Source organism: Gallinula chloropus, assembly GCF_964237585.1.
Source record: "Gallinula chloropus genome assembly, chromosome: 6".
Lineage (NCBI taxonomy): Eukaryota > Metazoa > Chordata > Aves > Gruiformes > Rallidae > Gallinula > Gallinula chloropus.
In genome coordinates, this window is record NC_140091.1 from 29,796,391 (window position 1) to 29,824,280 (window position 27,890).

Genomic DNA, 27,890 nt, shown 5'->3' on the forward strand with positions numbered 1-27,890 from the left:
TGCTTTGGTGCCTGCCCTGTCCCGCGGTGGCCGCGACCCTGGGAGCCGCAGCCTGGGGCCCCGGGCAGCGCGAGCCGCCGCCCAGCCCGCCTGCGCCGGGAGCGGAGGCGGAGCCACCGCTTGTCCGCGGCTTCGGTAGGCCGGGAGCGGTTTTCGCCCGGACCTTGGGGCGGGGCCGGGCCCTGGCAGCGAGTGGCGGCTGCGGGAATGCAGGCGTAAGGGGCAGGGAACGGTGGGGGACCCCTCCCAGGCTAAGAGGGGCCTGGCGATGCGGGGCGGTTCCGGGCCGCGTAAACGCGCCGAGACCGTTAGCGGCCCTCCAGGTACCGGGGCGGCCGGGGGGGTGGGCCCGCGGCGGCGGGGCCTGCCGCTGGTGCGTGGCGGAGTATTGCTGACGGGAGCCCGGCGCTCCGGGCCCGGCCTGTGCTTCGCCCGGGCCCTAGCGCGCCCTTCCCTTCGCGGTGAATCGGTGAGGAGAGGCGGCAGCGGCGCGGAACCCTGCGCGTCTTCTCACACCGCGCAGTGCGGACGGGAGATAAACAAGCGAGTCGAAAGCGGAGGAGGGGTTATGGGGCGTTCCGCCGGCAACATACGGCCTCTGGGGCCGGGGCGAAGCGGGGCGGGCGGCCTTGGGCCCGCCGCAGCCCCGCTGAGGCGATTAGGATGTGGCTGCCTCCCGGAGAGGGCCGGCATTGCCTCACGGCCTTCGGAGGCTTGCCAGGTGACTTTCCCTAGCGGTGATGGTGCTGGACCCTTTTCTCAGAGCCTGGGAGAGCCCTGCGCTGTTCCATCGTATTTAGCAATGCTGAACTCTGCTCTGCGCCTGCTGATAACTATAGTTACATTGATGTAGTCATATAATGCGGTTTAATTGCTGCCTACTGTTGCTAGTGTTTTCTAATGGTTTTTTTTTTTTAAATACATCTCAGTGAAGGTTAACTGCTAAATGGAGAACTGAGTTTTTGAACCACTCTAGAGAATGCTTTTTTCACGTTGCAAAATTGTCTGAGGGGTTTTTTTCATATGGTATGTTACATTCTGAACTAAATACCTGAATTTCTTGTTATATTCAGTGATACAGGATGCTGTTTCCGTTGGTATTGTGTGCAGTTGTGCTCACAGGAAGTAGTAGAGTCCAAGATGATGAATGGATTGACCCCACAGATATGCTCAATTACGATGCAGCATCAGGAACAATGAGAAGACCTTACAAGGTAGGGAAAAAAGGGTGTATGAATGTGTCTGTGTCTGTCGCAAACAGCTCTTCAGCCATGTGGTGTTGAAAAATCACCCTTAAATCATGAAATCAGAATGCGATAGGAGTATGGCCTTTTTCAGGTCCTGTAAGATTACATCTGAATCTATATGCTGAAAAGTGTTGCATGTCCCTTATTAGATTTGCAAGAGAAAGGTAGCAGTCTATGCTATTGTCATAATGAGCCTTTTACTGACAAGTGTCTGTTGCACAGTGATCAAGTTTTCACAGGTGGTGGATGACTGATTTATGCAGGTTGTGGCTCTGCAAGTTATTTGTCTGAGAAGTACAGGTTCAGCTGCTCTAGCTAGTTCCTCAAGTGTAGTGTTGAATATCTTGAAAATTAAGTTTCTAGCTGTCAAAAATTGGGGGAGATAAAGTTAATGATTATATTTTACCTCAGTTATCCAGTTCCCCACTAACACTGGAGTAAACTGTATTTATTGTGTGAAAGTATTATAAAAGTCAGTGGTGCCTTGTAATGCTGAGCATGAGAGTTTGCAGAAGGAAGATCAGCATAGGGGCCAAATGCTCTACATACATATTTCATGAACATTGAGGAGAAGATTAAATATGAAAAGCTAGTTTTAACCAGGCAAATCATCTCAGTTGTCTCGTAGGAGGGAGGGACTTAGCGTATGAGATATGTATAGTTTATCCTGTGTGCACATGTGGCACTGTAAACTGGTTGGTTGTATGGGCACCCTTGGTTTTGTTGTTACTCAGCTTTCAAGGCTGATCTGGCAGTCTTGAATAATACCATGTAAATACACCTCAGAACGTGATTTCCTGAAGCTTAAAAGACGCAAACTGCATTATTTTTCTCCTCAGCCATTGTTTTTCTCTATCAGTCATCTGATAGTCATTAGCACCCCTAAAATTCAGCTGCAAGCTTTGGCGTCGTCAAGCTTGGTGCCCAACTGCTTCACCTTATATAAAAAAATATTAGGAGTCTTACTGTTGTTTCCCACAAAAATAGAACTGCATCTTCTAGGAGAAGGATGACTACGTGGGGTTAATCCATCTTTTCAGGACTCTTGTCTGCTCTGCAGTGAGAGGTTTTAGGTAGGCAGGCTGAGTGGGCCAGCTGAGACCTCAAAGCTTCCTATCAGCATGAGTGCCCCAGCATGTGTGATGTGGCCCTTGCGTCAGTGCACATACCTGGCTGTGTCGAAGCAGCACTGTTAAAACTAAATCTGAGCAATTAACAGAAGAAATGGGATGCTGTTTCAGTGCACAGAGGGAGTAAGAGAAGAAAGGCATGCAGCCCAGAGTGGGGTTTTGTGTTTACTTTCGGTCTGGCTGGCCGCGTGGCCATCTGGACTGGGAGTTTGTCTGGCTGCAAGTGGCCCCTTTGCTTGCTGAGTCAGTTTGTAGCCCGTCCCATTGCCTAATCTGATGAATCTGCACGGCTCACCAACCCTCAAAGGAGGGGAAAGGGCAGGTGGGGGGCGAAAGGGCAAGACCTCATCTTTTGCAGGCAGCATGTATTTTGATAAAGCAGTCTTCAGTTTGGAGCCCCACTTATCAGCAGAGAGGTAGGTGGAGCATATCCCTGGGAGACTATTAGCAGCAAAGGCAAGCACTCAGTTTTTAGCTTCTTTGCTCCTTTCAAAGTGATCTGACTATGGAAGTGTAACGTGACATATAAAAACATAAAAATATGTGTTTCTCTTATGTAATTGTAGGCAAACTATCATGACTCTGAGGATAAGACTGTGGATACAGTCAATACTGAAATCTTGTCGAGTTGTTCCAGAGAAGTAGATGCCTTGCAACAGAAGGTTTGTTACGGGTCTTCATAGTGTTTTCCAGCCTTGTATAGTTTGTGCTCTCTGATGATGTTTTTCAGGGTAGCATAGCCTGGGTGAATGGCTGGCTTCATTTGTGAGACAGTGCGTTACGTAGGGGGCACCTATTTATTCAGAGGAGACACTGGAAGTGGTTTGAATTCAATTCCAAATTGCTGCTCTGCCTACCAGGGTCTGTTTCCTGAAACGTTTTATAGTGTAACAGAGGTTGATAGGAGCTGTGTGCTTCTGTCCAGTGTCAACACTTCCACTGTGTCGTGTTGATGTTACACCATGCTGCCGAAAGCGAAGAAATCTGACTTTTTATTTCCAAGTTGTTCAGTTCTGTTGGATTTTAAGGGCTGGGCTGTGGGCATGGAGAACAGCTTTGTGGCTGACCGCAGTGTGCAATGCTGCAGCTCTCAGAAGCTGCTCTAAGACCCCCGCTGTGCTTCTTGCTTGGAGCTCAGGAGGAGGCAGTGATGTTGGTGTAGTTGCCAGGGCTCTCACTTCCCTCAGCCATTTGAGGACCCAATGGGATATGTGGTTTTAAGGTTGGTTTAGTTACTTAGTATTTCCCACAGGGGTTTTTTGTTTGCTTTCTTCTTCTTCTGATGTGAAGTTAAAATTTAAGGAGATTCAGGTCTTCAGTTTTTCCTGGTCTTACTGAGGTTGCTGTTCAAACTGCATGATTAGCAGATCTGGAATCGCTCGTACTGGCCCATGAGAAGTATTATCTCAGGAACTGTCTGTGCTTCATACCTGGCATAGGGGCTTATGGTTAGGCACCCTCTGTAAGCCTGAGTTTAATGTGTTGGGGGTGGGGGTGGCACTCTCCTGTCAACAAGCTGGTCCGAGCACGAAGGGAATAAAAATGACTTTACATTGCAGCTTGCAGAGTGTGAGAAGAGAAACACCAAATCACATGAGAGCCGGAGCTTTTATATCTTCAAGCGATACTTGAATAAGATTTTAAATGAAGCTAGAAAACTTGGCCTTGTAAGTATTGAAACATCCATTTAAAATTAATTCAAATTCATATTACTACCTTATGTTCATGGTTATCAAGTACTGATTAATTATTCTGGCTTGCTGAAATTTAAATTGAGTGGAACTGAATTGCAAAGGAAAAAATGTAGAAGGATGTTAGCAGTGCTTGGTCAGGGAGAGACAGTTTGTGTTTGATCTGTAGAGTGTCCGAAGGAAAAGAGTGTGAATTCAGAGTATGTATCTAAGTCTGTTGCTGGGACACTGCTGTAGTAACACCCTGTTTGGTTTACATTAACGGTGGCTAAACTTGAAAGGGCTGGACTCTGTTTACTTGTTGTAGACTTTTTAGGTCTTTGTTTTAGGCTCCAGTACATTAACCAGATGGGAATAACAGCTTATTAGAGTTTGCTTATGAGAATCACCTCACTACTTTCTTACATTGTATTCAGAGATACTTTTTTCTCTCTGCAGACAGAGAAATAACTTTACAGCAGTAAGCACAATAAATATTTAATGCTCAGTATTATACTTTGCGATGTAAAATCTCTTATTTCAGTACTCAGTAGCTTCTCTCTACTCTCTATTATCCAGCCATGATCAGGACACATTTAGCACATTAGTAATTACTTTTTAAGAAGTGTTTCTAAAATTTTAATAACAGATGAGATAACCAGCTTGGTTTTTTTAGGTTTCTGCAGTAAAATTGAAATAGTACAAGCCAGTTGAATTTCTGGTTTATATCATTTAGAAGAACTAACAAAGAGGGTATAGAATCACAGTGTGCTTCCCCATCCCATGGTCATCCTGAAGTCTGCTTCAAAAAAGTGCTGGTGCATAATTCTATAATCTGGTTTTTGCATAGGGATACTGTTTCTTCATCAGTACTTCTGTTTCCAAATAAGCACTTTTTAATCATTGTTTTGCTTTGCTTTTAATGCAGCCTGAGGAAAATGTGGGTCATGCCCATTATGATGCTGAGATCATCCTTACAAAACAGACGTATTTGGAGATCCTCAGGTTTCTCAACGAAGAAGCCTGGCAGTCAGGTGCTGTGGATGATGCACTTAGTGATATTTTGATCAATTTTAAGCACCATGATTATAATGCTTGGCACTGGAGATTTGAAGACACTTTTGGAATTGATCTGTACAATATGTTTCTGGTAAGAGAAGAATTAAGGGGGTTTTGTTGTTCTTTAATTGCTGTTTTGTCCAGTTTCTTTGTGCCAGTGTAGCCAGTGAATACTGTCACCTTGGCTCCACACCTAAAGCAGTTCTTCCCTTCATACTTCCAGTGAGTCACTCTGTTTCACAGTCACCCAAGGCAGTGGTGGAGTATATTCACTTGAACTAAGAATTCAAGTTTTTTATTCCTCTGGTCTTTTTTTTTTTATTGTAGCTTTGCAGTTTTTGTTCAGGGTTTTTCTTTCTGCTCTGCTTTCTTTTTCTCGTCATCTTGTCTCTCTGTGCTGCCTGACTCATTAGACTTAGTACTTACCACTAGAACTGATGTGTGGGTTGTAAATTTTCCAATTTAGTCTTTTGTTCAGATAGATGTTGAAAGCTGCTGGCTTGTGCAGGTGAGACAAGCATGTATTTGAGGTCTTAGATTCTATAGGTTAGAGGGTTTTGTGACTTTGTGGAAAAAAGTTGAGTAATGTTGGAGAGGAGAGCATGTCTGTGTGAGTATTTTCTGTTCTCAGACATAGAATTACAGAGTAGTAAGCTCAGTATAGTAAGTTGAAGCTCTCTGAATAAGTTTTTACAATTCAGAATATGCTAACATTTTATGCTAACATCATCTTGAAAGTAGCCTGTCTATTTTTGAGGAAGTCCATGAAAGCCAAATGAAAAAGCAAGTGGTCAGTAGTGTAACTTCACTGTTGGGGGTCCTTGGTTGGAAAGAGACTGCAGGTGCTTCTCTGCAGTCTTCCTGCTGTTACCCAGCCTGTAACTGTGTCCTAACCAGACTGGAGTTGGCAGCAGCAGTTCTGTGGTTTGTACCAAGCAAATACTGCTGAAGCCCCTAACTACATCAGTTTTGTAATTTTAAAATGTGGTAGGTAACGTGATAAATACTGTGTGGAAGAGAAAACTAAATATCACAAGAAAGAAGAGTGGCTGCAGCATAAGGCTGTGATAGGAACAACTGCTAGTCTACCATGAGAGCTTTCCTGCCTTGTAGTGCTGCAGGCATGCTGTGAAAGCACAGAGGAGTTCTCTCAGCTGTGCCATGCAAATGACCACTAGTGAAAAGGAAAGTTGGAAGTCCCTGCCTGTGTGCTGGCAGGACTCTGGGGAAAGTCCAGATCTGGATGGTAATTTTTTCCTGTGTCCTTTTCCAGCTACTCCTGTGCTTGGTGTGTGTTGTAACCGTGATAGCTACAGAGCTCTGGACACGGATTCATTGGTTCGTTCAGCTGAAACGCATCTTATTAATAAGTTTTCTCATCAGTTTTGCGTGGAATTGGCTTTACTTGTACAAGGTAAGTTGTTCTGGAATCTTTATGGCCTTTAGGCCTCAGATTTTACAGTTACATGACTTGGAGCCAGTGAAGAATGGCAGAGGTTTTCAGCACGTGATTTGACTTAATTTTTTTTTCAATTTGATTATCAGTGGGGAACTGTTAAGGCAGAATTCTTAAGCATGCAGGTATTTCTAATGGGAATTATTTGAAAATCTGAATGTCCTGATGTTTCAATTAGTAATTGCATGGCAGATGTCTCTGTTTAAATCCAGAAGCATTTGAAGGCAATGAGATGTCAGATTATTTTTGCCCTGAACTGACACCTTTGAACACTGAAGTTTGCTTTCTTGGCAATTCAGTCTCCTTTTGGAGGGCAGCTGGGAGGTGGCCATCTCGGTGGTCTGCACCTGTTCCCAGGAAGCACTTGGCACTTCACTCAAACTGTACAAGTAGCAGACTTTATAAATGCCGACTTACCCATGTAGTTACCTGAGATGTGCTGAGAGCAGACAGCAGCTCAGGTGTAGCACTGCGTGATGGGCAGGCAGGTGATGTGTGCCCAGCACCCCTTGGTTTATGTCTGACAAGAATCCCTGTTCTCCTGCAGCTGGCCTTTGCGCAGCATCAGGCAGAAATTGCCAAAATGGGGCAGTTCGATAACGTCTGTGCTGAGAAGTTGGACTGGGGGGCGAGTCTTATTGGTAAATACCTGTTTTGTTACTTTATAGGAGTCAAGATCACTAAATAATTTCTTTGAGTAGTACCTGAAACCTCCAGCAACACACAGTTACACGGTCGTTTTCCCGTTGCACAAGACGCTTGGCGAGGCCTTTGAAGGAGAGCAGATCACAGCACAGGGCTCAGAGCATGTGTTACTTCTTCTGCTTAAAACTTGCCCCGTGAGCATTTCCCCAGCTCCCCGCCCCCAGTGCCGCCCAGCGCTGCACTGCAGAGGGGAGGGCAGAACGCAGGAGGAGTAGGATGCCCTGGGAAGTTTGCTCTGTAACTACTTGCTCTAGTGTTTACTGCGAAGGCTGGATGTTCCTGTCAGCCAGTATTTATTAGCCAGTGCTGTAAGCAGGTAGATCTGCATGATGGCAGATCTTCCTGAGTGCTTGTTTGTGGTCTTCCCTGTAGAATTTATTGACTGTTATCTTCTCACTGCACTAAAATCAAACTGCAGAAACACAAATGTTATAAATTAACTGTTTGTAAATTCCTTTAAGGAGTAAGACTTTCTGCTTCTAACTAAAAAGTAGTCTCGTGAAATCTAACAAGCCAAGTAATAGGCTTTTTTAATCCACTTGCAGCCTTGAAGATGAGTAAGAACACTCAGAATTACTTCTGTTCCAGTAGCCATGGACAAAATCCATGAAATAATAGTTCCCACAGAGCAGAATTATTTTTTTGTGGCAGAGGCTTCTAGGGACTAAGTTCAGCTAACAAAGTGAACTCTCTCACTAAACCTGGGAAGACTTTATTTCCAGCCTTCCCTCTCTTCCCAGCATCCCCATGACTACATAAACTACACTGCTGAGCTAAGCTCAGATTTTTAAAATAAATCTGAGCTTTGAACCACGTGTTCAGAGAAGAATTCTCTTCCACCCATAATGGAAATGCTACCTCCTAGATTGCTGCCGTGTCTTCAAATGTGTTTTTCAAAAGTACTGAAAATCTGTCTCTGCTTTGGCAACAGAATGGCTGCGGAGTAAATGGACGTTTCAGGACGATCCCTGTCAGAAGTACTACGAAACTCTGCTGGTGAATCCTGTGCTGCTGGTTCCACCCACAAAGGTACAGGCCAGGCCTAGAGACACTGTGTGTGTTTACGTCTGGGGTCAGTGACAGCCCCATCTGTCTGTCTGCATTTTTCCAGGCCTTGGCAATTACTTTCACCAACTTCGTTACTGAGCCTTTGAAGCACGTGGGACAAGGAGTTGGGGAATTCATCAAAGCCCTTATGAAGGAGATACCGTTTATTCTGCAGATTCCTGTGCTAATCATCATGGCTCTGGGTGTTCTGGTTTGTATGCATTTATCTTATATTTAAAAGCCCAGGTTTATTGGTTATATGTTAAATAGGAATAAGTTTAAGTATTTTATCTATTATTTGTAGTACTGAACAGATTTCTACAGGGGAGGTTTTTTCTTGACAAAATCTGCATATTGCAGCTGGTTTAGCAATGAAAACAGGTAAGTCTATTGAAACCGCATCTCTCCCTCACTCCCCAAGTGGGATGAAAACCAGGATGAAACTCCTTAAAATTTTAGACTCTATGACAGCTTAGTTTCCATTTCTTCTTTGTGTCATTGCACACGGGTGCATGTAGTTGGCATAGGGTACACTAAAGCATGAGTTAGAACCTCCACCATGTTTATAGCAGCACCAAATGTGAACTAGAGCCTGGCAGTGCCTGCCCTGGACTGATGCTGCAGAGAGTTTGACTTTCACTGTAGCCAGTGTGATCACCCGAGTGCTTCTAGCAGTGTTTTTGAGCTGTGTGACTTTGGATTCTCTCTGAAAACCACGGGCTGCAAATATTTTGTGGTGGTTTTTTTTTTCTTCCCTTTCCCCAGGCTTTCTGCTATGGTGCAGGATCATCGGTGCCTATGTTAAGATACCTCACATCTCATCAGAAGAAAAGTCTTCCTCCACCTCACAGTCAGCAGGAGAAGATAGACTTCGGGCAGTACGATGGGAGTAGAGTAGATGGGTATTACTTGCAGCAGCTGCCTGATGTTCACAGAGGACCTTACGACAGAGGAGATATTCCTGTGAGACTCAGAAGTGGTGGCAGAAGTCCTGACGCTGTGGATACAAGCAGAGAGCCAGACGTGCAAGTAGAGGAGGCTCACAATCCAGAACCTGCTGTATGTTAGTCCTTGTGCTCTTCGAGCTGGGATTAAATTGAATAGATTTAAACATCATCTGCTAGAAGATGTTTGAGCAACAAGCCTAACCCAAATCTTGGGGAGGGAGGAGTTAAGGAAGAACCTTTTCCCCTGCAGACAGTTCGGTGGAGGTAGCTTGGGCATGTTTTGTTCTGGAAAAGTACCGTGCAATGGCAGGAAGCTGTCCAACTAAAACCCTGCATAGCTGGTTTGAGAGATCAGTCCTTACCTCAGCCAGGGCATGAGTGGTTACCCACAGTGGGAAGGCTGGGAACAGCAGCAGTGTTGACTTTCCTGTAAACTATAGAAAATTAAAACCAGACTTATACCTTAGATTGTTGTTCTTTACACGTACTGTCTCCCCAGGAAAAAAAAGACACCAGTTATGTTTCAGGGGAGTTGTGCCCCCTCAGCTGAGGCGCACCTGAAGCAGTCAATGCTGTCACTTCGGATTGCTTGATAAATAGCTTGTTACTTTTACAGAATAGATTGCACAGTGGGTCTGAAGTCTGTACAGCAGAAGCTACCAGAGCTGAAAACCTTACTGAAGAACACGTACTTGAGCAGCAGAAACAGGAGCCAGACAAAGCAGAACAAGAGACTGGAGAAAACCATGAGCCCACTAAAAACCTACAAGGGAAGAGTTCTACAGTGGAACCGCCTGAAGAGAAGTCAGAGAGCGACTCACGTGGCTCACAGGAAGGACACTAAGGAAGCCCCAAGCTCTGCTGTAAGTATTGGCTAATTTCTACTTGTCACATACTTGCCAGTTCTACTCTAGTTTTGAAACACAGAGAAGCAAGCACTGGGAAGGTGATGGGAACCCAGCTGCAGTCAGAGCACTAGATTGCAGAGCTGTATAGTAGATAGAGTTAGAAACAGGGAGACTCTCTATATAAATTATGCCTGGAATTTGAAATAAATACATTGTTGAGATAATACAATTTCAAGTGGACAAGAAAACAGGCTTGTGGGTGTTGCTGCTTGTTAGAAACAAAATTTGTGTGAGCTTTGATTAAAACTAGAGCCTCAGCAGTGGGGAAGCACTGATACTCTGTGCTCTAGCAAACACAAGCCTAACCCCATAACTGTCAAAAACCACCTGTAGATGTCACTGGTAACCATGTAGCTCACATTGGACTAGTCACAGGTGTCTGAGCTGTCTCAGGCCTGTCTTTTGGTTTATAATCTTCAAAATCAATTTTAAATAAACAGAATTGCTGCTTACCAGCATGGTTTTAGAATGCCTTGGTGTCATCTTCATTTCTTATAGTTTAATAATTGGCCAAGGGGTGAGAATCTGATGTTGTATCAGGTGTTTTTTTAGGGTGGTTCCAAACTGACTAGGGGAAGAGTAGTAAGTACTAGGTAACAGACAAGTTCCCGGTGATGAACTGATGGTGGTACAGGGATGTTGGAAGAATATTCTTGCATGTCTCTTTAAATGCAGAGGACAGTTTTAGTAGGCATCCATTTCAGTGCTAAAAAAGCAGCAAGAGCAATGTGAAACTTCTAGTAACTGAAGTAGTTTGAAATATGGAGACCCAGAGTCTAACTACTCTTACAATGCCATTTTCCTCAGAAGCTAAAATTAACAGTCAGTTCTTATCTAGGTGTGTAATACTTCAATAAAAAATTGGCATCACTTCATTTGTAATGACCTGAAGCAAACAGTTTGCCACCTTTGGCATTAAAACCAGTGGCTTCTAACTCAAGGTACCTACGCTTACCATACAGCCCTCAGGGTTCCCAGGTATCGACCAAGGGGAAGACCAAGTTACAGCTGTTGTTCCCAAAAACTACCCCAGCATAGTGCATGCTTATCAACAGGAGAAGTAGTTGAGGACACATAATGAGCAGCATAATACATCTACTGTTCGTAACGTTTTTAAATTCAGCTCCTGCAGGAAGTATGGTTGTCTCTGGTAGTTCATGCCAAGCACCTTCCGGCCCTGTGATTCCCTGGTGCGGGGACTGCTACAGGTATTGGACTTGTACCACACAATCCACACAGCAGCCCTGGCAGCAGTTCCTTAAAAACAAGGCCATCTTAAAAAGTTCTTCTGATGTAAAATGCCACTGAGTAACATAGGAAACAATACTAGCAAAACCTCAGCACAGCTTGTAAAGACTTGTTTCTGTATTTAAAAGAATTAAAACTAGGAATTGGTAATTAAAAAAGAGAAGATGGTAGCAGCAGAGTTTGGAAGAAACAGACCTGATACTCAAGTTGTTTGTCAATTGTCTTTTTTTATTTTTACAAAAAAGTATAAAAGAAAACAGGGTGTTTTTCCAGGGAGGTAAAAATCAAGAAAATCAAGTTTTCTTTAAAAAGAAAGTACAAATGTATGTCTTGCACTAGATGGAGGCAGTGGGAGGATCCACGCTTCAGCAATGAGAGTACCTTGGCAGGAAAAAACCTTAATTGTATTAATGTTCATAGACAGCAAAGGGGAGATGGAGTCACCTGTGTCTCTGACACTGCTAAAAGCAGTTGCCAACTGTGAGGAGCAGTAGCAACTCTAACTACTGGTCACGAGAGGGACGCTGCTGCTCTTTATACAAAAATTCATATAAAGGGACAAAACTACAAATGGGAAAAGGACGGGTATGTTTTTCCAGCAAACAGAACTGGGACCTGAGAGGCTACTGGACAGCCCACACCTGCTTGTTTCTTCAGCTAGCATTGGGTCCCTTTATACTCGGGGGTAGATGGACTCTTTGTTCATCCATTCTCTTCGCTTGTGATCGTAAGATCAGGCTGAAGAAATCCTCATCCGGCACAGTCGGGCCTTTTGCAGAGGATGGAGGAGCACATCTTTGATCATCCAGTCTGGAACCCTGCAGGCAGGCCAAGCAATAATGCTCCATGTTTACAGGAATTATGCATAATCAAGTAAGAAGAAAATTACTACAAGCTTCTGTTTTCGGTTAGAGCTCTTACAAGGGTTTAATTTATAAGTCAGTCTTGTTTCAAGTTAAACTTCTCAAATGAAACAAGTAAGTTAACAGTGCAGCTGCAGCTAAAAGGGTTCCTCCAAACCATTTTTCAGTATTTGTTACTTGAAATGGTCGATACGCCATAAATACTAAAATTACACTTGCTAAAGACTGGGTAACTGGGAGGAGGGCACCATAAAAACACCACAGGAAGGGAAGTGAAGAGGAGGAGACAACCCTCAACAGTCAACAAAAAAAAATAATCCTCATTTTTTGTTCCCCATGTTCTTCTTTACCTGCCAAATCCATCCTTATCTTAAAACACACAATGGACAAGGTGGCTTACTTGAAGGAAGTAAATAGCAGGATGCACAGATCAAGTGCCCAAAGACTCAGACGCTCAAGAACTTGGGGAAGAAGCTTACCTGGCATTTGATCAGTCTATCAAAGAAGTCGTCGTCGAGTTCTCTGTTGTTACTTGCCATGAGGTGGCCCAGGACTGACTGGCTGTTGTGCTGATTGAGAAGCAGCCCAGGTAGATTACTGAAGCTGGCCCGCTGGTCATCCAGGCGGCGGCTCTGTGAGCTAGCGAGCAGGTCTAGGAACTCGTCCGTGTGGGGCGAGACTACAGAAGCAGAAAAGGCTGGGGGGGAGGAGGAGGAGAACGAGTTAGCCTAGAAATAAGTTCCTTTCCATAGTAATACATTTTTAGTAGTATTGGGCAGGAACTAAAGTTAGATAGGGATTTTGCTTTTAAAATTACATTTTCTCATTGTTTTAGTTGGAGTAGAGGATGTTGCCACTGAAGCAGCTGAGAATCTGTTCTTCTCCTGGAAGTAGCACCTCTGATCATCCATCCTGTTACTCTGGAACCGACTCAGCAGATCAAAGAACCCTTCATCTGCCATTGTCTCGCGACTGCTTTTCTGAAGAGGAGAGAAGAGTTATGTTTTCAACAGGAGAGTATGTGAAACTAGGACAACTGCATCACAGTTTCAGTCCAGTAATGTGTTTGGTATTTGCATATCTGAAATCCATTAAATGCATTTTTGTAGTCATCCATTTCTGTAGACAGAGACTTATCGTAAGAGGAAAGGCTAATAGCACGGCAAGTGGTTTTGGAAGGTGAAATACATTAGAAACGTTTCATTCTCTCACCCAGCAAGAAACAGCACTGTGAGCAGCACAGCTGGGGTTCCTCCTCCTCCGCCACAAATCCACTGAGCCCCCAAACACACACCCAGGGAGGAAAACCCCAAGAACAGCAACAGTTTCCATGGTCTCCTCAGGTCTGTGGTCAGAAGCAGGCACCTGGCACCCAGAGCAAGCATCTCGGTGCTTTCCTTTTTACCTGCCTCCCATTGGGACTGCAGTAACCTAAAATTACACCCCAACAACTAGATCTTGTGACTCCAGGAGAAGCGGGGCTTAGAAACCACTACAAATAGATGGGCAAGCTGAGCTGGAACTTCAGCAAAATCCACCAGGAAAAAAAGGTTCCAGTAGTAGGAAAGGCTTAAAGTTGGCACCACCAATGAATGAGACAGCTGCAGCGTGGCAGATTCTGCACAGTTTCACAGAGCCGCCGTGTTTGAATCAGGTACAACAGGAGAAGTGAAGAGACAGCTGTGGGAATGTTTTCCAAGACTGTAACCAGACAGAGGTTAGCAAGGGCTACACTCCACAGCTCGCCAGACCTACCCTCTGGGAGTTTGGAAGTCGATGATCAATAGAATTACTGGCATCCTGCAAAACTTTGGAAGTGGTGCCGCTTTTGTACTTTTTGCCTTTGAGTCGATTTACAAAATGCAGTTTTGTTGAAGGTTTGACAACCAGTTGTTTCTGTTTTGCTAGGATTTCACTGTTCCAGTTCTGAACCTAAGAAAACAAGAGTCACGAAATCAAGCCTTCAGGTTTTAATTGCCTCTACCCTTGCCGCTTACTTGCTGCTGCTTTTCCTCCCCAAAGCGAAGCAGCTTTACATGATTTAGTTTGTCCAAGCACAAGGCTGTGAAAACCTGGGGTTTGGTCCTACTGCTCTACCTGTGTTATGGAGCTCTTGTTACATGAAGGGGGTCAGTACTGTTACTGGTCAGTCTTGTACCTGAACTGGGGGTGACACCTGACAGACAGTTTGCCCACATGCTCATCCATCTGAGCCAACACACTGAAGTTCCTGTTGCTGAAGACAGGGCAGGAAGTGGTGTAGGTAAGGTGTATGCTCAAATGAAGACAGCACTGGCCCTTCCCCTATGTTTATAGAAACCATCTTTAAATCCCATAGTTTTACAAAGCTAAGAGAAAAGGAACCCTGATACAGACCCAGATCCTTCTCCACCAGCCTTCTGGAAGTCCCTGATAGAAACAAAGTGCCCAGTGTAGGTTGAAAAAGGAGAGAAGAATACCAGCACAGAGCAGAGAGGAGTAACTGTCTTCACTGAAGAACAGAATAGCTTTAGCAACCTGACAGATTTTTCCCTAAATTCTCTTCCAAAATAAACAAAATCATCCACACAATAACAGCTTTATCCATAGTTAAACTCTTACAATAATTGAATAAACCCCTTTTTTCCTTGATTCAACATCAGAACATTTGAACAGAACCACAGGTCCTGCCCAAAGGGATCTCTGTTGGAAGGCTCCTGACTCCAAAGGGAGTGTCTGTGTAACCCAACTGCAAGTGTTGCACATCGTCCTGTCTGGCACAGGCACCTACAGAATGAATGTTCAGAACCTATGAAGTCTATAGCTTGAGAAGGGCCCTTTCTAAGAGCTGAGCTGCAAGATGAGGTTAATACTGCACTGCAAAAATCCATGTGAAGCATTGCAGTGTATTTAGGGCACTGTGCTTTTAAAAGTACCACAGATAACAGATTCAGAGGGCGAGAAGATACAACCCGCCTGGACCGACAGCAGGATCTTTTTTAATCGGTGCACAAAGAGGCTGTTAAGCATCTGTGCGACCTCAGCTGTACCAGCTGTCCAGACGTAAGCTTTGAGAGTTCATTTCCTATTTGACAGACAGGTGGCAGGCTTTGCATCACTTGAGGCGGGAATTAGGGATCGCGGGAGGGAGGGGAAAAACGCATTGTCAGTCTGCCCCGGGGTCATTGATGCAGAACTGCCAGCCCAGCATTTAAAGGCAACACAAGTTGAAAGAAATCAGTTGAAGGCTGACAACGATTTTCATCAGGAACTCCCAGCTCCACGAGATTTCTTTGAGCTTGAGAGGGAAGTTACTTGACTTCTCTGTGACTCAGTTTCAGTGTTTCTGAAACCATCCTTACTTAGGACGGATGTTCAGACTCCTAATGGCTTGCAGATTGCCCAAAATCCTGAAGTGAAAACACAGCCTGTATCTTAAGTGCCTATAACATTACTCTAACCAAGGAAAAAAAGTATTTAGAGCTTAGGAGTTTTACTTTCATGCTGCAACCTCAAACCACTTTGAAAGAGAAGAAAGGTATGCCTTTGGTGCACACCACAGGACCCCACTGTTATTAGTGAGGGGAGCCAAGCAAGCTCTCCACAGCCCTGTTACAACCATTACAGATGGGAAGTGGGGACTGTTACATGGTGAAAGTATTTGTTAGCATGGTTAGACCTAACCCTTAAAATCAACTAAGTTAAAAAGGGATGCAGATGAGCATGGACAGGCTGGTGAGTTCTTTCCAAGTTGTCAAGTATAAAAACGTGTGACTCCCCAAGTGTTGAAGCTGAACCCTTAGAAACGTTTCATTATGTTCTCAGCAGCAGAACAGAGAGAAGGAAAGTGCCAACCTTTTCAGGTGTTAATTTCATCAGCTCCATGTTCTCCATGCTGTGGCGGCGTCCTGCTCGTGGTCTGGTACCTGCAAGAAAATGACAGTAAGATGAACTTAACTCTGAGATTCACGGTGTCACCTTCAAAGCAGCAGCTGTGCTCAGCCAGGGTCCAAGAGTTCCGAAACAGGGCGGAGAATAGGGAGCTGTTAGTAAAAGCTGCCTCCAAACCCACACCAGTTTGAGCCACACAAATTGCTTCCATGAGACACAAGGACCATGGATCTCTGAAAGAAGAGGAACATCACATGAACTGGGTTCTGCTGCAACCCCCAGTGTCGCTAAGATGGGGGGGGGGGCAGGGTGGAAAGACATAATTTGGCAGCAAATATATAAATCTCCCACATTTAAAAAAAACAGGCTGGAGGCCACACAAGTAGGAATGTGAAGAACTTAGGCAGTAACCTGTGATTCACAATGTAAATTCTCCAAAAAAGGAGGACCTGAGGGGGTCCAACACTGCAGAAACCTTTTTTGGCTGGTGGGGGGGGAGCACCCAAACCAACACAATATTCAACCAACAGTAGTCAGCACGCAACACATTATTATACAAGTTTGCTGCTGGAGGTACTGTGGAAATAGGCACCTACCATACAAACTGTTCTCTACCACCTGGCTTTCTGACAGCATGGAGTTGTTGGTGCTGTAGCTTAATCCAAGGACCATTTGAAGATCTGACAGGTTAAGTCTAGCAGTGAGTTCTCCACTTCTATCTCCTACCTGCAACAAACAAAACAAGCAGTTCTAGTACTGTAACACAGCGTACATGTATGTTAACACAGAGCAAACCTTGTCCCCTCAATCCCTGAGAGAAGGCTGACATTTTTTTCCTGGTTGCAAACTGAATCATCTTGTTAATGAAGTCTGTAGGAACTAAAAACAAAGCCTAAACGAACCTCTCCTAGCTATTAACTTGAATCCCACGATGACAGTACCGGAGGTGGCAGAAGAACAAAGGAAGTATCTGCAGTGAGACATGACTGAAGTCATTTGGGTCAGCCATCTCAAAAATCATCCAAATGCCATTCCATCATTCAAAATCATGGACACACCTCCATAAAAATCACCATGGAAGTGAAAACAAAAACCAACAGCTAACATAGACCAAGTGTGAAAATAGTACCTCTCTCGAAATGTCCAGGTGCCTTTCCGCAAAGTGCATAGCCTGGTCGTGATTCCCCAGAGCAGTGTAGGCGTTCCCTAAGCTCCAGCACGCTCTTCCTTCACCAATTCTGAAAAAAAACCAGAACATTTTCAATGACACCTTCAGCTGCACAACACTAGGGGTCAGGTTTGCACACTGTTCCCGCAGTCAGACTGCAGGGCCAAGACAGGTGAAGGCTGTTCTCAGAAACCTTACTAGTCTTCATGTATTCTGGTTACTGAGTTAGAACCAGTGCTTTTAAAATGGTAAAAAATCTTAGTTGCACCCAAAGTGATACATAAAGGCCTTAGAAGTCATGATTATAAAGTAAGCGTCACTTGCTACTGTGTTTGTTACTCTCCTCTCCCCATCCCTTCCCCTCATCTTAATTTGCAGTATTCCTGTGACAGTCTGCAGAAGTCATCTATTGAAGTCGTGAGAGACCTGCTTTTCCTTAATTTACAAAGGAGATGCTGACAGAAGATGGCGCAGACACAGTCATTCATCAACTCCTCTTTCATCTCAGGCTTATTAGGTGCTGTATGTGCATGAGCAGTTTCCCCCCACACACATGAAAGCTGGAGCCCAGCATTGCAGGGAACTCATGTTAATTCAGCTGCTGCATGACAAATGAGCTAGAGGTGACAGGATTTGGTTTAGGTGTCATACATAGGGGTAAACTAAGCCTTCCCTCAGGGCTTACTTGTCATTTAACTCCTGAGCAATCACCAAGTGCTTTAAGTGATAATCGATGGCTTTTTCATAATCTTGAAGCAAAGTGTATGTGTTCCCCAGGCTGTAGCAGGCCTGGGCTTCCACAGCTCTGTCTTTAAGCTGTCGAGCCAGCTGTAACGTCCTCCTGAAAGAAAGGGTTAGACACCTCAAAAATCACTGCAAGAGTAAGTGTCTATATAAGTATACTTGTGCAACTAAAAATCAACTATACAAATTAAAGTAGGACACCACACTGGCAAATTAGCAGCCAACAAATTACTATCTTGTTAATTCTTAGAAGTATTTTAATTGTCTGCCCTCCACTGCAACCTATTTCCATTTACTTTATCAGAGAGCAGACTGATCCCTCAAACAACATATTACATTGTTTCATCAATAATTCACTGCAGGTTTCCCAACAGCTGCACCTGAAACAATTTAGTACCAGCACTACAATAAATACTGTACATCCACCATCAGCATGACCAAGGCAGACTACAGCCACCCATCCCAGGTGTCTCTTGGTGATCTGTAGTCAGATCACTCCAGAACTTACTAAGAGCAAAGGCAGCAAAGCTTGGTTCTATAACAAAGGGGAATAAATGCCTATCAGGAGAGATGCCTGCAAGTGCTGAGAAGAACCTATTTAAAGTAACAAAGTTTAATAAATAAGATTAATGCTGACCTTTCCTTAAGTTTAAAGGGGGAAAACGTTACTTTTGCTAAACAAATGCAGCTCTTCTAAGTAAATGCTAATGAGGTGGCTGTTCTACAGTGACCTAAAGTACCAAGCACAACAGAACTATACAGGATGGGGTATAAATAGGTAACCAGTCAACTAACTTGTAGTATTCCGAAGCAGTTTCAAATTCTCCCAGGAAGATGTAGGCGTTGCCGAGGTTGCTGTACGCTCTCCTTTCCGCTGATCGATCCCCAAATTCTTTTGCAATCAGGAGACGCTTAAAAACGTGAAATAATTGTGTTATTTAGTGAATTTTGTTCTTTGTAGCATACAGGTGCTTACAGAAATGCACACTCATCCTTTTGCCACCATGCACCTTGATCTGTTCTCTAGGCCACCGCTGCCTGCCAGGCACAGCTGAACTCCCAAGCTGCTCACACAGCTTCACAATACACGCCCCTGTAAGGAGCAGAGGGTGGCATTTTGCTAGAGCAGAATTCCTTATTAGCATGTGGCTGTACCTGTTCATGGGCTAAAACTGCACTCCTGAAGTTGCCCAGAAGGTAGTGTGTGTTTCCCAGGTTTCCAAAGGCACGTCCTTGTGCTGCTCTATCACCCAGCTCTGTCACTATTGCCAAGTTTTCCCTGTTTTGGGGAAAGCAAGGAGGGAAAGAATAGTGATTTCAAAGAGGGTTTTTTCCCCCTGATGATCATTTAAATAATAATAATAAAAATTCTTTCCATTTAGATAAAGGAAAAGGTTGAGGTATTCTACTTTCACCTATTTTAATAGCCTCTAATGGCACCCACAAGTCTTCCACTGAACAGGAGCTACTTCCTGTGAGATACCACACTTCACTGTGTTGTTACTCAAGCTGCTGTGCTGGTTCTAGTCAGAGCTGCACTATACACAAGTACCCCGAGGTCCTGCCCTCGGCCGAGTCCGGTTCACAGAGTAACACTGGATCCTGACATAAGGGAAGGGGTTACCACACAGTAAGAGGTACGCTGAGGATGAGGGTGTAACAGAAATACAGCACACTCTCCAGTTTAAACGGGGAAAAAAAACCCACAGGTACCACTGTTCTGACCAGAAGTGTGCCACAGGCTAGTTCATGACATCACAGATCTCCCAATAGTCTAGTGGACTGGATGACCCTATTTTCTCAACCCCCAACATGTAAAGCTACTACTTACTCGTAATAATTAGCAGCTTTTTGTAAAGCGCTTTTGACATCATCTGGAAGTTCCCCAGGATCATGAGTCCCAGCACTAGCTACTTTTTTCCCTTTAGAGTGATAAACATTTCCCAGATTATACAGTGCTCTTGCTTCTCCAACCTAAACCAGAAGTAAAATAAGGCATTAAAATGTTATGCTTCAAAGTCTTGTCTCACAACAACTAGTGTTGCATACCCATAGATAGGAAAAAGTTTGTTAACTAATTGTCAACAGATGCTGTAGCCATGCTGAACTTGTTCTTCCCACCCCATCACATCCCTCACTCAGATTGTTTTGCATACTGATTCCTTTTGAGGTGCAAGATACACAATGATTCTCGAGGCCAATTATTATTATAAAAATTTAAAAGGCAGGTTAACGCTTTTTAATCTGGATCTACAATCTTCCAAGTGCAACCAAACCTCTTATCGCCTGGAAGAAACAATATGACATTCTGTACCTACTTCCTTCTGAAAGGTACCGTGGGGTACATGGCCAGCACAGTGGGGTTCAGAAATACACACTGACAGTTCACTTCCAAATTCCTATGCAATTCTTACCTTATCATTAAGCTCTCTGGAAATATCCAGATGTCTTTGACAACAAACAATAGCTTCTTCAAAATTCCCCAGCACCTTCAAGGTGTTGCCCAGATTCCCACTAGCTTTAGCTTCTCCCAGTAGATCTCCAATTGTCCTAAAATTGCAGAAACAGGCATCCAGTAAACAGTGTAGGATTTGAAACCAAGAAGGTCATCGATGCATGGTTGACAATTATAAGAAATGATGGAAGGAGATTACAACCCTGTACATGTGTATGTGTTCAGTTCATTTTGTATCTGAAGTGCACTCACAAACATTGTTCAGCCTCTGGTTACAGATGCTGTCTTGGTGGTGGCTGTACAGCTGCTAGCATTCATAGTATTGGCCATCTACTTACCATTAAATAAACAAAACCAAACGCCCACAACCTTCACTTCTTTTAGGAAGAGAACAGAGGGAAAATTCTTACTGATAATGTAGAAAGGCAGTCCCAGCATTAGAAAGACAGGTGGCATTTTACTTGACTGCCATGTTCTTACATGATTTACAAGCCACACGGGTCTCCCAGAAAGCTCAGAGGCAGTACTACAGGTTCTAAATGAGACTAAGGCCAAAGACTGTCACTGTACCACTCAGTATCACCCTCTGTGATGCCTGGGGAATAATACAAATTCCCACAAGGTGACAGCACTTGAACAGGTTAAGGTGGGTGAAAGCACGTATTTGTGCCTAAACTGAGGTTAAGTACCTTAGGTGACCAAGTACACTGGATCTATACCACATCATTAAAAGGCAGATGCATAAATAGGGGTTAGACTCCACAGTATTCTGAGTTTCGCACAGAGAAACATGAATGAGCAAACGAGAGCGCTACCATAACATTCTGGAGAACCAGAAACACTCAGCTTTAGAAACATGAGAGGGTAAAGAAAGGGTGGATGTACAGCAGCCACTGAATTACCCACAAACCTGGTGAGGCCCCAGTCAGTACTGGGATTACAGTGCTAGAGTGGGTATTAGCTCCCAGGTTAAAGGGCAGTCAAGTTACCTGCCAGCCCCCCGTCCCTCTGCCATCACATCTGCTCCTTATCCCGTATTAGTAGCAGGGCTCGGGAGGAAAATGACCTGTCAACTGCTCATCTCCACAAGAATGGGAGGAAATGGAGAACGTGGTTGAAGACAGACCCGAGATTACCTTGCAAGGGTTAAATCATGGTGATGGTACTCCAAGGCCTTTGCATATTCATGCAAGTAGAAATAGGCATTGCCCAACTGGCTGTAAATAGCACTGAGTGTTTTTAAGTCTTCAGTTCCAACCTGAACGGCTGCTTCAAAGAATGACACGCCAGCTCGGCAGTCTCCTGCTTTACACAGGCGCTCCCCTTCCAAAGCCAGCTCGAGGCAGGAAGCCTCCATCCTGCACAATTCAAGTAAAAGAGAAAAACATCACTTGAAATGCTGTTCTTTGTCCAATAACCTGAGGTCTGAAGAGGTTATTTTAGCCTGCGTAGGGCAGGGAGTCGAATCCCGGTACGAGGGATGAGCTTGGTACTGCAGTATTACAGAACAAATGCTGCAATGGAAGTGATGAGCAAACATAACATTAGAACAAACAGCTTCAACTTCTTTTTTCTTTCTTTTTAAGGAAGTGCAGACGCTGCTTTTTCTATATATAGCATCCATAGGATTCAGAAATGCCGTTTTCACCAGCTCGACAATTATAGAAGAGTGACCTAAAAATCAAGCTATTCTTGGCAAATACTGATTTTGACAAGCATCAGCCCTTTTATTTTTGGGTTGATACCACAGTTACCTGCAAAATGTCTTGCGGAAAAGAATAAAATTAAAATATTCCTGTACCAAAAGACCCCAGCTGTTTTCCCCAGAGTTGTTTCCTCTGTAATTCAATGCTCCTTAGCACCTGAGCATCTCCTATAGTGGCACTGCTATGAAAACAGCAGAGTGTGAAGAGAAAAGATCTAGACAGAATTAACCACAAAACGTCAACTCTAGTTACTTAACTGAGATGCAATCATTTGAGAAGCCAGTCGGGTTTTTTAATTAATATCAGCAAGTAATTATACAGGTGCAAAATACTGTGAGCAGTCCAGGAATTAATCTACAGCAGCACGTGCAGGTTACATTTTGAACAGTGAGCAAAGCAGCCGTCAGGGAACCGCAGCTGCCAGAACCCAATCCTCTGTGCTTCTGCCCTGGGAACCCAGGAGTACAAGAGGTAGCATCTCGGGAAGGGTCAGGGGCTGCACACAAATGTTTCCTACTTCCCAGTTCCGAGGTGTGAGGGAAGAAGAGGATGACAAGGAAGAAGAGAACTTCAGAGTCTTGATCTTGCAGCCTTATGGGCTCTGGCTTTTTCGACAGGCGTGCATTTTAAAGCTCACAAAACCACCATCACTGTACTTTTAAAGAGCTTTCAAAAAGCAAACTAAGAGCCATTCTGTAAGAATGCAAAAAGATGTGTTAGTATCCAAAAACAGAGACTGAGACATTGTAAATCTGCACATTGCTTTGGATTTTTCTTCAAGATGGATTACACAGTAAGTATAAGGGCTTGCATGCCAAAACAGAACATCCTCTGTAATTAGATATCCTTGTTACACCATCATTAGATATTTACCTTTTGTAAGAATAAACCATGTAGAATTCTATTCCTTTCATACCCACAGACCAGTAATACCAACAATCAAATGTTTGCTGCCCCAAGTTACGTTAATGACAGCACCAGGAGACAGCTGTTTTGCCAAACACAGCGATGAAGTGTTTAACACACCTGCAATGGTGACAATTCTTAATTTTCCTAAATCAGGAAGAAAATAGGTTATACAAGATTCTACTCAAGTCTGAGCAAGGAGCAATGTTTTTAAAAAATCCACTGGCTTTCAAGAGAACTAAAACAATTTGGATCATAAGTAAAATAAGCTGCCAAGACAAAATAGTACCATACCTGCTGCTCTTCGACATTCCACAACTTAAGCACAACGAGATGAGAGACATATTTAACCTCTGCAGTTAAAAATACTGAGTGCTTGCTAGCTGGTAGAGACGCAGACAGCAAGTGGTAACTCAGGCACGAAGTTCTTCCCAGGCCCACCTTCTCAGGTTGGATATCCATAACACATGCAGTATTTTTAAGTTTGGAAGCTCTTCTCAGAGAAGCAAAGCATTCCTATTCGTTAGAACACACCACTTGGCTTTTAGGACATTGTGCGTGTGTGGAATGTAAGGCAGAAAAAGGCAGAAATGATTAAGTACAGTTAAGTACAGGCAGAAATGATTACACCATCAGCAACTGAAGGTTTAAGACTTAAAACACTTCATTAGGTAATCTTAATCCTATCCACAGAGGTTCTCTCCGGGCACCTCATGTTAACTGACATGTCCAATTAAGGTGACAGCTAGAAAATGTGGTGCTCCTCAACGCAAAGATTTAGATCATTACACAATCACATTCATTTCTTTAGAGTTTCAGCCTGAGCAGCAAAGTGTGTGCGTGACACAACAGCCAGAATGCTCTCCTGGACTCCCCTTCTCTAAGTCAAGTTAACCCACAAACCCCCACCCCGTGTCTGCTCTGCCACTGTGATGCATCAGCCACCCAATGAATGACATGAAGGCACAGTTTGCAAAGGACAGTGTCAGGGGACACTGGGGACCCGTAATACTCCGGATGCACCACATGCAGTTGCCTCACCCTATGCCAGAGCCTGCCAAATGCCCAGGCAACATTGCCATTTCAGCAGGGAACTTCAAACATAGTCACTTGACCTTGTAAGCAGCAAACTCAATATAACTTATAAAAGATTTGGGGTTTTTTTATACAGAACATAAATAATGATCAAGCTGATGGACCCAAGTTCATGAAAATCAGCTGTTATTACAGGGTGTTTCAATTCAACCACAATTACAGGAAGTAAATGAGAATGGGAATTAGTAATTGAGTAAGAGAACCCAAAATTTAACGCTATTCTGAAGTGCAGCTCTAAAAAGTTGTGTTAAGATGTTGCTAGAATCTGCACAGCAAACTAAAACTATAATTCCATTTGGATCTGTTCTTACTGACCTCCTACAACCTCAAAATCTAAATAAGCTATAAAAAAAGAACAGAGAAAATGAAATATTTATTTCTGCAGTTGCCTTTACCCAACATCAGTATTTTATTCATGTCATGTAAGAGCTAAGAAATAATTTGGTTATTTTAAAACTTTACTAGGCTTATCCATCCAAGTACCAAAACTGGACTTCAAAGAGGTTTGGTTTTGGTTTAGGTTTGTAACTCCATTACTTAAAAGACTGTTACAGAGCTTGGGTTTGTTTTTTTTATGATGTACATGGGTGTTCTCCAGTCAAAAAAACCCCATCAGCTCTTAAGAACGCTTTAACTGTCCCTAGTAATGATTAAAAAGCATGTTGGCAGACTAGGCAGGGCTAGGTTATCAATATTTTAGGAAGTCATTAAATAGTTACAAGAAGAATATGAAATTACTTTCTTTGTTCCCAGGGCTGAATTGAATTACTTATTTATTCAGCACGGGATGGCTAAACAAAAGATACATTCAATCTGCAGAGAGGAGCAGAGAAGGAGGCCTATTCATCCCTGTACTTGTGATGAAATTCTGTTCCTGGTAAACAGGATAATGTTCTTCCAGATATTACTGGGGCAATACTCACACAGGGCTTCGTTTTGTTTTTCTGTTTATCGCTGCCTGGGCCTGTTCTCTGAAGGGCTGGCACCTCCTGAATAATTCCTCATTTGTAAAACTACCTCATGCTTATCTGACCCCCTGAGCTTTTCATCTCACCTGGCTCCCTCTTTGCTTTCTCTTTTCCTTTTTTTTTTTTTCTTCTTTTCCTCCCCCTTGTTCTTCTCTCAGCTTCTTCACATTCCCTTTTGAACATTTATAGTTACAAGAATATAAGCCCTAAGCATAGTGCCTTCACCCTAACCTCACGGTTTTTAGCTTCCATCTTGGAGTTTCTTTTCCTTCAGCTGTTCTCATCTTACCACACAGAACAGAAAGCTGGTAGGAAATAACGTGACAGAGTAAGAAGACTCACTGACTGCTACAGTCTCTGAGCATAACAGAGTTTTACTCTCTTGAGTTCCCACTAACAGGGTTTTTTGCTGCTGAAGGGGAAGGGGGCTGCCATGCAATTTGCCATGAAACATGTCAACACACGTAATGCATCTAGACACATAAAAACACCCCAAAACCAACCCTATCACATCTCTCTAATTCAGATGCACAAAATGCCTAATGCCACAGCATCCTATGATGATCACATACTATGTCTGACTCCTGCCCTTACTCTTGGTTTCTACACATCACATTGACCACTCCAAACAACCTAACTACACCTGCACAGCACCACTGTGTTCAGTCAAACTAAATGTGATGGGAAACTACAACGCAAAACAACACGCACACATACACCAAGAAATGACACACCTGAGTTTTGGGTCCTTTTGCTCTGTTCAAGACAAAAGCAGTTACAAGTTCTGGGTGCATGAATTTAGCAGGCCAAGACCAGAGTTTTCTACAAATATTTACTCTATAGATCACTTATTAGTCCCATTTATTAACATCAGCATCTTGTTTTCAGTCACAAAACAGCATAAGCATTTTAATAGCTGCTACAGCTGGTTGACTGCACTGGGGACAGCCAGCTTGCACAGTGAGGGACGGGCCCTTACTGAAGCCTTTCCTCAGGGCAGGGACACCAGCTTCCCTTGTAAAGTCGGTTCTACTGGAATACCAGTGGGAAGGAAAAAGCAGCCAGAGCCAAACCAGCCTGGCACAATACCTGTAGGTAAAAAGGAAAATTAAACCCAACAAATAACACCATCACCCCCAGTAATTTATCATCTGTTCTTTCCTGCATTCAAATTTAAACTAAAACCAATAAAATCTTTCAAATTATAGCTATTAAATCATCATAAAAATGTAGTTCAATATACTGAATGAACCTGCAGTTTCTCTTTAAGTTTGGGAAAAGTTTAGTATTTTTAAAAAAAATATTCCTTGATTTTTTTTACATACTCATCAGATTACAGTTCTTACAGAAGGGCTTTATAAGGCCATTAAAATTTTTATGGTTAATCAGCACCATTCAAGCCTGTGCTGAAATACAGCACAAAGTGGTAAGACACTGTGCCCTGACTGTGCTTGCCAATTTTTCTGAAGTTATTTTTGGCTTGTCAATCACAACCAGACAATTGGCTGTGCCACTTTCAGTGTTTAATGTTGTAACAGGACCCTGAACAGCTCCTGCTTTTATTAAAGAGAGACCAAGAATCTTCTGTAGAGACAAAAACTACCCACTCTGACTCGGGTGGACAGGGAGCCAGCTGTACTGAACCTAGAGAAGGAACAGGTACATTTTAAGCCCGTGTTTGATAACAGGTGTCTGGGCAGCAGCGAGCGCATCAGCACAGCGTGGGGAAACATGTTACAGCAACACCAGGAGTTCCATACGTCCAAGAAACAGCACAGAAGAAACACCATGCACCCACACCGACAGGTTCCTGCTGTCAAGGCCACCATGTAAAGATTTCAGCAAAACAGAGCAAGCAGAAAGTAAATTACAGTTTTATTTGGGGATCTTCTCCTTACTGACCATAAGATCCTCCTGCTGACTGCACTGCTAACCAGAAGTAACAGTGTACTTCTGTGAAATGGCAGAAGACTGATTTAACAGCAACCTAACACTGTCAGAACATTTTTAGAATTAATTTTAAGCTGTAGCATGCCCTGTCTGACAAATAAGGGCAGTGCTTGTCCTTGTTAGCTCACAGGAACAAAGACCGCCAAAGCAAACACGACCAGAGCAGAGGGTAGGGGAGTGCACAACAAGAATCATGCTTTTTAGTTTTAAAACAATCATTCCAGTGTTCCAGCATCTCTTCCTGTTGAATGAGCTGCAAGATTTACCCTTCTAAACACCCAACCACCACGTCCTACACAATGCTTCTGCTGTTCGGGTTCATTAGGGGAGCCTGCAAAGCTAACATGTTGTCCCAGGTCTGTCTGGGGCATCCAGAAGACAAATGGTAAAAGCTCTCAGAAGGTCAACTGCACCTCTTGCACAAACAGTATTTTTCAGTCCAAGGTATGACAGCAGTTTCTATCAATCAAATCTGTTTATTTTAAGCAAAGAAAACTATGCTCTAAGTGACAACGCATCTAAAAATTCATCATTCATAGAAGTAGTAATGGGAAAAGGACAGAGAGCTTTAGCAGACAAAACAACAATTTTCATACACTGTTCAAAAGCTAAAGGAAGAGAGCAGGCTACTACCATGCAGGGATCATACTTCATTATTACTCCATCAGAAATACAAGGAAATGAAGACAACTGTGTCCCGTTCTGCAGCTGCACACAGTTCCAATACTACACAATTGTGTGATTATAT

The 27,890-nt window shown here is 43.6% G+C and overlaps 2 protein-coding genes across 3 annotated transcripts in view; one reads left to right on the top strand and one right to left on the bottom strand.

Moving 5' to 3' along the window:
• The first annotated feature begins 175 nt into the window (after positions 1–175).
• On the top strand, positions 176–13,479 carry CLCC1 (chloride channel CLIC like 1). 2 transcript variants are annotated; one of them, XM_084266066.1, is made up of 12 exons: positions 176–215; positions 1,074–1,214; positions 2,944–3,039; positions 3,937–4,044; positions 4,976–5,197; positions 6,380–6,520; positions 7,110–7,203; positions 8,199–8,296; positions 8,379–8,525; positions 9,080–9,373; positions 9,878–10,124; positions 13,116–13,479. In XM_084266066.1, the coding sequence occupies exons 2-11, from the start codon at positions 1,083–1,085 to the stop codon at positions 10,103–10,105; spliced, it is 1,560 nt and encodes a 519-aa protein (XP_084122192.1). In that variant the 5' UTR covers positions 176–215; positions 1,074–1,082; the 3' UTR covers positions 10,106–10,124; positions 13,116–13,479. The 2 variants fall into 2 exon arrangements, with proteins under 2 accessions (XP_084122192.1, XP_084122193.1); XM_084266067.1 differs by lacking the exon at positions 13,116–13,479 and having other exon boundaries at positions 9,883–10,030.
• The window catches only part of GPSM2 (G protein signaling modulator 2), a gene marked incomplete at its 5' end in the record, with an annotated part of 16,487 nt that continues 232 nt past the window's right edge, over positions 11,636–27,890 (bottom strand). Inside the window, 13 exons of the mRNA XM_084266065.1 lie at positions 11,636–12,235; positions 12,760–12,977; positions 13,098–13,260; positions 14,036–14,212; positions 16,115–16,185; positions 16,747–16,876; positions 17,280–17,388; positions 18,004–18,159; positions 18,858–18,973; positions 19,218–19,341; positions 19,894–20,036; positions 20,477–20,612; positions 21,654–21,875. Of these exons, the coding sequence (XP_084122191.1) occupies positions 12,071–12,235; positions 12,760–12,977; positions 13,098–13,260; positions 14,036–14,212; positions 16,115–16,185; positions 16,747–16,876; positions 17,280–17,388; positions 18,004–18,159; positions 18,858–18,973; positions 19,218–19,341; positions 19,894–20,036; positions 20,477–20,612; positions 21,654–21,875 (1,930 nt within the window). The 3' untranslated portion in view covers positions 11,636–12,070. The remainder of the gene's footprint in view (positions 12,236–12,759; positions 12,978–13,097; positions 13,261–14,035; positions 14,213–16,114; positions 16,186–16,746; positions 16,877–17,279; positions 17,389–18,003; positions 18,160–18,857; positions 18,974–19,217; positions 19,342–19,893; positions 20,037–20,476; positions 20,613–21,653; positions 21,876–27,890) is intronic.

Excerpts from the sequence above, each read along its gene's own strand:
- CLCC1 (XM_084266066.1), top strand. The coding sequence starts at position 1,083 with ATGCTGTTTCCGTTGGTATTGTGTGCAGTTGTGCTCACAGGAAGTAGT. Across the intron at positions 1,215-2,943 it reads CAATGAGAAGACCTTACAAG|GCAAACTATCATGACTCTGA; the intron begins GTAGGGAAAAAA and ends ATGTAATTGTAG. Across the intron at positions 8,297-8,378 it reads TGCTGGTTCCACCCACAAAG|GCCTTGGCAATTACTTTCAC; the intron begins GTACAGGCCAGG and ends GCATTTTTCCAG.